This window comes from Salvelinus fontinalis, chromosome 21 (genome assembly GCF_029448725.1).
Source record: "Salvelinus fontinalis isolate EN_2023a chromosome 21, ASM2944872v1, whole genome shotgun sequence".
Taxonomy (NCBI): domain Eukaryota; kingdom Metazoa; phylum Chordata; class Actinopteri; order Salmoniformes; family Salmonidae; genus Salvelinus; species Salvelinus fontinalis.
In genome coordinates this window covers 25,243,434-25,255,476 of record NC_074685.1, presented here as the reverse complement: position 1 = coordinate 25,255,476, position 12,043 = coordinate 25,243,434, and the positions used below count along the sequence as shown (strand labels likewise).

The following is a 12,043-nucleotide window of genomic DNA, read 5'->3' as shown; positions in this document are numbered from 1 at the left end:
TACATCCCTTCCTACCTTGTAGGCCTACCCAATAACAAATGCTTGACAATCTCCGAATGTCATTAAACTTTTTGGTGTTTTGTAACAGATGTCTCTTTCCATTCATCAAATGGCCGCTTCATAGTTTGGATTGATTGATTAATTGATTGAATTTATTTGTCAGATAATATCAAAATGTGGTTGTGTCTCTTATTAAACTCCTTTGAATGCAGTTTGCTATAATGACCAGCAGGTAACGCTTTAGAGTAGATATTTTGAAACGTTTGGCACCAGATTGACCTCTTTACTTCGAAATTCGAACTCTGGTGTTGCACCAATACAGTTCCCCAGGTCATCTCGTAGCTACAGTACGCTACTTCGGAGCTATTTTTTTATAGCAAGCGGTCGGTAAATAATCATAATTTTAAATTTTATGGACTAGATGCGATAGTCAGCAGCATTGAATTTACCTAACCACAATTGATTTAAAATAAATAAGCTATAATATGTTTTTTCAACAGTAGCTTACAGTTATGTTTTCTATTATGCTATGTATTAATAATGTAATTTCCCATAATTAAAAAATTAACATGAACACATGTTTTTGAAACTGCAGTGGGCTGACTGTTATGCATTATAATAATGTTATTACATTATAGTCCAATAGTCACTTGTGAACTGTTGATCCGTGTGCCCAGATAGATATGTCTGCCCTTGTATCCTTATTGTAAATTATTCTGTCAAATTGCTACAACAAGGAAGCGAACGTAACCCAAAGGCTTATCATCATACTATTTTTCATCATACTTCTCTCTGTTTTGACTACTGACAGGTGTCAGATATGCAGTACTGCAGCACGCGTGGCGGTGTCCAGGGTTGGAACTTTCAGGATGTTTTGTTATCGGGATATGCGCCAGACGGGGGGATGTTCATGCCTGAGACCCTCCCCACCCTGACCCCTGATACCTTGAGGTCCTGGAGCTCTCTGTCCTACCCCCAGCTAGTGACGGAGGTCTGCTCCCTGTTCATCCCTACAGAGCTGATCCCTCGAGCAGACCTGGACGGTGAGACCTGGAGGGTTTGGGTAGCTGAGTGACACGTTGATGGATTGATTGATGGTTGGAAAATATGGTACAGTTAGGTGTAAAGTGAAGAGGGTTTGGCACTTGTTTTTTTTCACATCTAGGTATATATCAAAATGAAGCAACTCTGTTCATGCCCCTTCCTCACCGCTTTTCCTTCACTCTCTCTCTTTTGCGTGATCCTTCTGCCCATCTCACTCTCTCAATCTCACTCAATCTCACTCTTTTACACCCCTCTCCACTCTCTCTCTCTCTCTCTCTCTCTCTCTCTCTCTCTCTCTCTCTCTCTCTCTCTCTCTCTCTCTCTCTCTCTCTCTCTCTCTCTCTCTCCCTCCCTTGCCCCAGGCCTGGTGAGTGCGGCCCTGTCTGGGTTCGCCGTGCCGGGGGTGGTGAGCTTGGCCAGGCTGAAGGGTGGGCTGTGTGTGCTGGAACTCTTCCACGGTGAGACCCTGGCCTTCAAGGACCTGGCCATGACCTGCACCGTGCGCTTCCTCGACTACTTCCTGCGCAAGGAAAGCCGGCGCGCCATCGTATTAGTGGGTGAGAAGGGGCACTTTGGGCAGCATTTGGAGTGTTTACATGTTTAGTTACATGCTAGGTCTATTATGTTGATGTATATTACATCTTACGTGTCTTAATAGTGTCCTCCTATCCTCTTCCCTCTCCCACGCTGCGGCCTACCTTCCTAGGCACATCTGGGGACACGGGTGGTTCAGCCATCCACAGTGCGAGAGGCCTTGGTGGGGTAGACGTGGTAGTGGTGTACCCCCGGGGCCGCATAACTCTTGTGCAGGAGAAACAGATGATCACCTGCCTGGAGGACAATATCCATGTGTTTGCAGGTTAGAGAGAGGGCCAGATAGTATGAGGGAGCAATATTCTAAAGTGGCTTCCTCTTCTTGCCCCCTTCTTTGATAGTGAGAGATGATGGCCATATCATGGGAAAATATAGGAGTTTTAGCCTTCAGTAATAATGATCTTACCTTATCCTGTGATAAGATGGTATCCTTGGTATGATAACACAACCCTCATTTATCTCCCCTGCACCACTAGCGGATGGCAGTTCTGATGACATCGACGTGCCCATCCGTCGACTGTTTTCAGACCAGGAGCTGGTGAAACAACACAGCCTGATGAGTCTCAACTCAGTCAACTGGTCTCGTGTCATGGTGCAGCTGGCACACTTCCTTTATGCCTACCTGCATGTGAGTGGGCTGGAGCAGGCAGAGACGGGGGCACCCCTACCCGCCTTGGAGATGGTAGTGCCCACAGGGGGGGCGGGGAATATCGCCGGTGAGAAGTTTTACAATTACACAGTGTTTCCACTACTTTTTCCCATTTGTGCCCCTTTTTGGATATATTTTTTGGATTAGAGATATATTTATATTTCTTCCCTACTTTTTTGCTCAAAGAGGAAAGGAAACTAAGCCGTTTGAGAGTATTGGAACATAGCTCATGTTTTTCTCTGGTTTTCCTTAATCTCTCCTCACTTCATTCTTTGTCTGTCTCTCTGTCCCCTCTCTCAGCCGGCTGCATTGTGAAGCAGATGGGGATACCGCTGTGCCTCGTTGCCATGACGAACGCTAATGACATAGTGCACAGGACTGTGCAAAGTGGGGACTTTTCCATGGCAACCAATGTCACGCAGACCATGGCCCCGGCTATAGACATTCAGGTGCTGTGCGTGATGGCTCGTCACTTTGTTTAAGGTTTAAGAAGTGTGTGTGTGTACTGTGGCTAACACTGTGCTCTCACCCCAGGACCCCTATAATATGGAGCGTGTGTTCTGGCTGCTGTCTGGTAGAGATGGAGCCCTGGTAAAGGGCATGATGGAGGAGTTTCAGCACTCTCACAGACACACTCTGCCTGAAGCTCTCCACAAACAGGTCAGATGCATGAATACATAATTTACATGTTCTTGTAGAAAGATAAGTGCCCAGTACCGTTGGTTGTTGAATGTTCTCTCTCAAATCACCACACATACTTATCCCCCCCCCCCCCCCCCTGACATCTCAGTCAACCAGACAGGTTCTACAGGCCTTAGTTTTGTCACACCTGGACTACTGCCCAGTTGTGTGGTAAAGAAGGTGCGGCAAAGAACGACATAGGCAAATTGCAGTTGGTCCAGAACAGAGCAGCACTTATTGTACTTAGATGTACAGTACCTGTCAAAAGTTTGGACACACATACTCATTCAAGGGTTTTTCTTTATTTTTACTATTTTCTACATTGTAGAATAATAGTGAAGACATAAAAACTATAAAATAACACAAATGTTATCATTTAGTAACCAAAAAAGTGTAAATCGAATCAAAATGTATTAAATATTGTAGATTATCAAAGTAGCCACCCTTTGCTTGATGACAGTTTGCAAACACTTGGCATTCTCTCAACCAGCTTCACCTGGAATGCTTTTCCAACAGTCTTGAAGGAGTTCCCACATATTCTGAGCACTTGTTTGCTGCTTTTCCTTCACTCTGAGGTCTAACTCATCCCAAACCTTCTCATTTGGGTTGAGGTTGGGTGATTGTGGAGGCCAGGTGATCTAATGCAGCACTCCATCACTCTCCTTCTTGGTCAAATAGCCCTTACACAACCTGGAGGTGTGTTGGGTCATTGTCTTGTTGAAAAACAAATGATAGTCCCACTAAGCGCAAACCAGATGGGATGGTGTATCGCTGCAGAATGCTGTGGTAGATATGCTGGTTAAGTGTGCCTGGAATTCTAAATAAATCCCTGACAGTGTCACCAGCAAAGCACCCCCACACCATCACACCTTCTCCTCCATGCTTCACGATGGGAACCACACATGCAGAGATCATCCTTTCACCTACTCTGCATCTCAAAAAGACACTGCGGTTAGAACCAAAAATCTCAAATTTGGAACCATCAGACCAAAAGACAGATTTCCACCGGTCTAATGTACATTGCTCGTGTTTCTTGGCCCAATCAAGTCTTTTCTTCTTACTGGTGTCCTTTAGTAGTGGTTTCTTTGCAGCAATTTGACCATGAAGGCCTGATTCATGCAGTCTCCTCTGAACAGTTCATGTTGAGATGTGTCTGTTACTTGAATTCTGTGAAGCATTTATTTGGGCTGCAACTTCTGAGGCTGGTAACTCTAATGAACTTATCCTCTGCTGCAGAGGTAACTCTGGGTCTTGCTTTCCTGTGACGGTCCTCATGAGAGCCGGTTTCATCATAGTGCTTGATGGTTTTTGCGACTGCACTTGAAGAAACTTTCAAAGTTCTTAAAATGTTCTGGAATGACTGACCTTCATGTCTTAAAGTAATGATGGACTGCTGTTTCTCTTTGCTTATTTGAGCTGTTCTTGCCATAACATGGACTTGGTCTTTTACCAAATAGGGCTATCTTCTGTACACTACCCCTACCTTGTCACAACACAACTGATTAGCTCAAACACATTAAGTTAGGTCACCACCAAACCACAATAAGCACAGCCATTTTTCCAGCGAAATATAGCAGTCAGAAAAAGCAGAAATAGAGATAAAATTAATCACTAACCTTTGATGATCTTCATCAGATGACACTCATAGGACTTCATGTTACACAATACATGCATGTTTTGTTTGATAAAGTTCATATTTATATACAAAAAATCGAGTTTACATTGGCGCTTTACATTCACTAGTTCCAAAAACATCAAGTGATTTTGCATAGCCACATCGTTTCAACAGAAATACTCATCATAAATGTAGATGATAATACAAGTTATACACATGTAGTTATAGATATACCTCTCCTTAATGCAACCGCTGTGTCAGATTTAAATAAAAAATTACGGAAAAAGCAAACCATGCAATAATCTGAGACGGCGCTCAGAACAATAGCAAAATTAGCCGCCATGTTGGAGTCAACCAGAAAATACATGATAAATGTTTCCTTACCTTTGATGAACTTCATCAGAATGCAGTCCTAGGAATCCCAGGTCCACAATAAATGCTTGATTTGTTCGATAATGTCCGTTATTTATGTCCAATTAGCTACTTTGGTTAGCGCGTTTGGTAAACAATTCCAAAGTCACAAAGCGTTATATGTCCACTATAACGTGACGAAATGTCCAAAAGTTCCATAACAGTCAGTAGAAACATGTCAAACGATGTACTGAATAAATCTTTAGAATGTTGTTAACATACATCTTGAATAACGTTCCAATCAGAGAATTACATTGACTTCAGTTGAGCGATGGAACGGAGCTGCCTATCACGCGAACGAGCGTGGTCAGCTCGTGGCAGTGGTGACTAATTCCTGTCTCCTTCGGCTCCCCTTCACATTAGAGTCATCAGACAAAGTTCTATTGACTGTTGATATCTAGTGGAAGCCGTAGGAAGTGAAAACTCATCAATATCTTGCTGTAATTTCAATGAGAGCTTAGTTGAAAATCTGCCACCCTCAGAAAAAATCCAAACAGGAAGTGGAACTTCTCAGGTTTTTGCCTGCCATATGAGTTCTGTTATACTCAGAGACATAATTCAAACAGTTCTAGAAACTTCAGAGTGTTTTAAATCCAACACTAATAATAATATGCAAATATTAGCAACTATGACTGAGGAGCAGGCCGTTTACTCTGGGCACCTCTGTGCACCTTTCATCTAAGCTACTCAATACTGCCCCTGCAGCCATAAGAAGTTTTAAGGAAAGAAATTCCACAAATTAACTTTTAAGAAGGCACACCTGTTAATTGAAATGTATTCAATGTGACTACCTCATGAAGCTGGTTGAGAGAATGTCAAGAGTGTGCAAAACTGTCATCAAGGCAAAGGATGGCTACTTTGAAGAATCTCAAATATAAAATATATTTTGATTTGTTTAACACTTTTTTGGTTACAACATGATTCCATATGTGTTATTTCATGGTTTTTATGTCTTCACTATTATTCTACAATGCATAAAATAGTAAAAAATAAATAAAACCCTTGAATGAGTAGGTACGTCCAAACTTTTGACTGCTACTGTACATGGAGGGCGAATGCCAGTAACACACATGTCAATATCTCCTGGCTCAAAGTTGAGGAGAGATTGACTGCATCACTATTGGTCTTTGTACCAGGTGTTGAAGGTACCAAACTGTCTGTTCAAGCGGTTGGCACACAGTTCGGACACTCATTGGTACCACACAAGACATGCAACCAGAGGTCTCTTCACAGTGCCCAGGTCCAAAACAGACACTGGGAAACACACAGTATTAAATAGAGCCATGACTACATAGAACTCTCTGCCACCCTAGGTAACTCAAACTAGCAATAAAATCGGATGTAAAAAAAAATCGGACTGCACGACGGGGACTGGGAAGAGAAAAACAGACATTTTTATGTATTTCTTGTATTGTATTTTTCATTGATATGTGATGAATGGTTGTCTCGCCAGGCTATCTTAAGATAAATGCACTAGCAGTGGGTCGCTCTGGATAGGAACATATGCTCAATGACTAAATTGTGATGTAATTGTAGTGCTATGTACACTGAGTGTACAAAACATTAAGGACACCTGCTCTTTCCATGGCAAAGACTGACCAGGCCAATTCAGGTGAAAGCTATGATCCCTTATTGATGTCACTTGTTAAATCCACTTCAATAAGTGTAGATAAAGGGGAGGAGACAGGTTAAAGAAGGATTTTTAAGCATTGAGACAATTGACACATTGGATTGTGTGCCATTCAGAGGGTGAATGGGCAAGACAAAATATTTAAGTGCCTTTTAACAGGGTATGATAGTAGGTTCCAGGTGCACTGGTGCGTGTCAAGAACTACAATGCTGCTGGGTTTTTCATGCTCAACAGTGTATCAAGAATGGTCCACCATCCAAAGGACATCCAGCCAACTTTTATAATTATGTATTTTTTTTATTTAACCTTTATTTAACTTGACACAACTGTGGAAAGCATTGGAGTCAACATGGGCTAGCATCCCTGTGTACCATAGGCTTTAGCATTCACTTCAGAAGACATAGGACCCTAGGTTTATATGGGTCACATGGGTTTCTATCACAAGCCGTCGGTTTGTATCTTTGGATAAGACCTTTTACAGCCAGAACTCCTGATCTATTGTACTGTTAGGCAGCTGAGAGAGAATTTGGTCTCATAAAGATGATGTCAGAGGTTGTATGACTCAGCTCTGTTCCTGCTCTGTTCATGCATCGTAAGGTAAGACACATATACAGTACACACATAAACACAAAAACTCATCCATAACGTTTATATATTTCAGCAACATCTCATGGTGAGTTTTAGCGTGTGTGTTTTGGTATTGGAAATACTTGAGACCCGAGTTGACTTGAAACATGCAACAATGTGTGTGTGTCTGTGTCTGTGTCTCTTACCTGTTACCTGTGTAGAGTCCATTCCCTGACGAATTGAGGCTGTTCTGAGGGCAAAGGGAGGTGTGGGGGGTGCAACTCAATATTAGGAAGGTGTTTTTAATGTTTTGTACACTTGGTGTATATTATGTATTTTATTTGTTGTTGTGATTTGTGTTTGGACACCAGGAAGAGTAGCCGCTGCCTCGGCAGCAGCTAATTGGGGATCTTAATAAATACTACTCCTCCCCTCCTCTCTCTGTCTCCAGTTGTCTCAGGTCCTCACAGCAGGTGCAGTAAGAGATGAGGGGATAGTGGAGACCATGCAGAGATGCTGGAAGGAGAACCAGTATCTACTATGTCCGCACACTGCAGTGGCTGTGTGGCATCACTACCACTGTCCCCCCACTGCAGGGGTCAACAGGTAAGAGACACAGACACACACACACACACACTTTTAGTATTTTACTAAATAAACACATTTCTTAGTTGCAGGCTCAATCATTTACATAATGCATCATGGCTGCATACCGAATACCGCCGTCTAGCTCACAATTTTAAACCCATTCCCCTGTCTAGGTGTTGCATAGCAACGGCCTCTCCGGCCAAGTTCCAGGAAGCGGTGCAGAAGGCAGGGCTGACCCTTGACCTCCCTGAGGCAGTGCGGGCTCTGGACAAGATGTCCACTCGCTACCTGGCCCTGGAGCGGGGCCAGGACTGGGGCAAGGACTGGGAGGGCAGGCTGAAGCAACACATCCAGGCTATAGGCTCAGCCAGGCAACGTGGAGTGTCCTACTACTCAACTGTGGAGTGTAACTAGTTATATAAGAAATTAGGCTTATGGATGCACACTGATAATTCAGATGGAACTGTTAACAGGCATTTGCCATGGATTATCAGAAATAACGAACACTTATTAACCAATGAGATTGTTTCATAAAGTGGATAATAGACCACTTACTGCTAATACCAGCAATAACTATGTCTACAGTTAGATGTTTTATTTACTGTCTTGAAGAGATCAGTTTTATATGATCAGATATTGTTACAGTATAAGAAGATTGTTTATTGTATACGTTTGATCAGAATTCAGATCAAATGGTGTAATTGTCAAATGGTGTGTTTTGCAATCAAACTTCTGCACAATTTATTCCCTGACCATAAATGCTGACAATAAAAGTTGCAGAGGCAATCATGTGTGCAGGAGTAATTACAGTAAATGATTAGAACGGAGCTCTGATTAGGTTTTTATTCCCATCACTACATGTAAGAGAGACAGTGTGGTGGTGTGCATGATGCCCGTCAATATTGCCTTAAGAAATTTCCTGTGTACCATAGGCTTTAGCATTCACTTCAGAAGACATAGGACCGTGGGTTTATATGGGTCACATGGGTTTCTCTCACAAGCTGTCGGTTTGTATCTTTGGATAAGACCTTTTACAGCCAGAACTCCTGATCTATTGTACTGTCAGGCAGCTGAGTGGGACTTTGGTCTCATAAAGATGATGTCAGAGGTTGTATGACTCAGCTCTGTTCCTGCTCTGTTCATGCATCGTAAGGTAAGACAGAATCACAAAACACGGGACGAGATGTTAAAACTGTCCATTGTGCCAATAGATGGTATGCACTCACATGAGATTTGCCGTGATGTTGACAGAGTGGCATGGGAGGTTTATTTCTTAGACTGGGTTAAGATGTCAATTTTGGGACACATCCTCAGTAGTGTGCCTTCGAATCAGAGGGTGTTTCGGCCTTTAATCACTAAACACCCTCATCAAAGGTGGCCAGCTAAAGGGTGATCAAGCCTTAGCTTGTGTCCCATGCCCAATTAAGATTTCCCACGGGACTATGCAAGGCAGGGGCGTCCTCTTCCCTGAGCCAGCCCTACAGCTGACCGCATACCTCATATGCCCTCCTCAAGTTGGAGGGATCTGAATTGGGTTCTCAGGTGGGGGTGGGGGGGGGGGGGGGGTCATGAAGTTATAGCCCAGCAAGGGTCCTTCCGTTTGATCCAGATCCACTGGCTGCCTCTTTCAGCTGCTTGAGAAACTGCTCTGACGGTCTGCCGCAGAGCCTGTCCATGGATTCCAAGTTCTTTCAGCAACCTGATGGTGGAAAAAGCCACGAATCCTCTGCATCCTACTTCAACTGGCCAGACTTTTGCATTCCAGCCACGCTGAGTTGCGTCTGCTGCCAACTCTGTGTAACGCAGTTTCTTACGCTCGTAGGCATCTTCAACAGAGTTTTCCCACGGGACTGTGAGCTCTATGATGTACACAGCCTTTCGTGAAGGGGACCAGAGTACCATGTCTGGCCTAAGGTTGGTAGAAGCAATCTCAGGGGGAAAAATGAGTTGTTGGCCAATATCGACAAGCATCTTCCAGTCCCGGGCCATGCCTAGGTGTCCAGTTTCTGGCTTTGTAGTAGGATGCTTGGGCCTTTTCTGTCCCTCCCGGATGAATGTTGTTGTTTTGACGGGATTGCTTGTTTTTGGAGGTAATGAATTGGTTGCACTCCTCTTGGTCTCAAGTGCTGCAGCCAGGCTCTTGAGGACCTGATTGTGCCTCCAGGTGTAGCGGCCTTGTGAGAGGCTGGTCTTGCAACCTGTCATTATATGCCTGAGAGTCGCTGGAGCTGGGCAGAGGGGGCAGGTCGGGTCCTCGCCATACCATTGATGTAGGTTTTTTGGTGATGGAAGCACATCATAAACAGCTCTTATGATGAAGCTGATGTTGCTTGCCTCCATTTGCCAAAGCTCACTCCAGTTGATCTTTCTCCTCTCCAGGCCTTCCCATCGCGTCCATTGCCCTTGTTTAGCAAGAGAGACAGCCTTTGCACTTCTTGCAGTCTCCTCCTGTCTGCGCACCTCCTCGACCACCAGCTTCCTGCGTTCAGATGTTGTTGCATTATGGAACGTTGGTTTGCTTGCTGCCAGGCCAAAGCCTCCTCTTCCATGCTGGATATTCCCCACAATGTCTTGGTGTCTCAGGGCGGATGTTGCTTGCTGCACAGCCTTGGATGATGTCCATTTCCGTCCAGTTTGTAGGGGAGGTGCAGCCTTGCTAATGGTCTGGTCTTTGGAGTCCTTCAATGTCATCTGAAGTCTTACTTTAGAGCACTTGTACTCCTCCGTTAGACTTGTAAGAGGTAGTTCAAGGACCCATTTGCCATAGAGGCCGATGTTACTCAGGCATCGTGGGACACCCAGCCATTTCTTCACGTATGAGGTAATGGTTCGCTCCATCTTCTCCACTGTTGTTATTGGGACCTCATAGACGGTGAGTGGCCACATTACCCGGGGGAGAAGTCCAAACTGTAGGCACCAAAGCTTGAGCTTCCCAGGCAGTAGGGTCTTGTTGATGTTCTCAAGACCGTCGGCGATGTCCTGTCTTACTTGCTGCACTTGATCTTTATCCCGGAGGCTTTCGTTGTACCATATACCCAGGCTCTTGACGGGTTGCTCAGACACCGTTGGTATCGGGTCATCTCCAATGCAGAACCTCACATCTTTAAGCTGTCCCTTGACTATGGAGATGCTTCGAGATTTGCTTGGCTTGATTTTCATCCGGGCCCACTTGATGTTATCCTGCAGTTTTGCAAGTAGCCGCCTGGTGCATGCTGCAGTGGTGGTCAGTGTAGTCATGTCATCCATGTATGCTCGGATAGGTGGGAGACGGAGCCCTTCCTTAGTTCTCTCACCGCCGACCACCCATCTCGATGCCCTGATGATGAGTTTCATGGCCATAGTGAAGGCCAGAGGTGCAATTGTACAGCCTGCCATCATGCCCACTTCCAAGCGCTGCCATGTTGTTGTGAAGTCCGGTGTTGTGAAACACAATTGCAGGTCTTGGAAATAGGCCTTTACCAGTGTAGTGATGGGTTCTGGTACAAGGAAAAAGTTGAAGGATTCCCAGAGGAGTTCATGGGGAACTGAGCCAAAGGCATTGGCCAGGTCGAGGAAGATGACATAGAGGTCTCTCTTGTCCTTCTTAGCTGTTTGGATCTGGTGCCAAATCATACTAGTATGTTCCAGGCAACCAGAGAAACCAGGAATGCCTGCTTTCTGTACAGATGTATCAATGTACTTGTTCCTTTCCAGGTAAGTGGACAGCCTCTGTGCTATTATACTGAAAAAGATCTTCCCTTCGACGTTGAGAAGGGAGATTGGTCGGAATTGACTGATGTCTGTCGCATCCTTCTCTTTTGGGATTAGCACACCACCAGCCCTTCGCCATGCCTTTGGTATTATTTCCTTCTGCCACACTATCCTCATGAGCCTCCAAAGAAAGCGTAGAACATCCAGGGCGTTCTTGTAGAGCTTATATGGTACTCCATTAGGCCCAGGAGCCGAGGCCGCTCTTGCTCGTCGGACAACGTTCTCTACTTCCTTCCATTTTGGAGGGTCAGTGTCCAGATTGAATTCTGGTGGTTGAATAGGTGGGATGTCATGTGGGATGATTATCTGCTCATGCCTTTTCGTGTCCTGGTGGACCTTTTCCAAATGTTCTTCCAGTTCTGGCTTTGGAGTTTTTAGGATTCCGCACTTTTCCTTTGCGAAGAGGTCTTTGACAAACTTAAAGGGTTTTTTATAGAACCGTGTTCTTGAGTGTTCCTTCTTCCTACGAAGTTTCCTTATGTTTTCCGCTCTTCGCAAGGTTGCCAGCCGACAT

General features: G+C 44.6%; 1 protein-coding gene across 2 annotated transcripts; it reads left to right on the top strand.

Annotated features, from left to right (window-relative positions):
• Positions 1-277: 277 nt before the first annotated feature.
• Positions 278-8,565, top strand: thnsl2 (threonine synthase-like 2). Of its 2 annotated transcripts, none has more exons than XM_055874423.1 (9): positions 278-383; positions 812-1,043; positions 1,407-1,601; positions 1,751-1,903; positions 2,115-2,354; positions 2,588-2,736; positions 2,822-2,947; positions 7,643-7,797; positions 7,953-8,565. In XM_055874423.1, the coding sequence occupies exons 2-9, from the start codon at positions 821-823 to the stop codon at positions 8,191-8,193; spliced, it is 1,482 nt and encodes a 493-aa protein (XP_055730398.1). In that variant the 5' UTR covers positions 278-383; positions 812-820; the 3' UTR covers positions 8,194-8,565. The 2 variants fall into 2 exon arrangements, with proteins under 2 accessions (XP_055730398.1, XP_055730399.1); XM_055874424.1 differs by having other exon boundaries at positions 302-387.
• Positions 8,566-12,043: the final 3,478 nt, after the last annotated feature.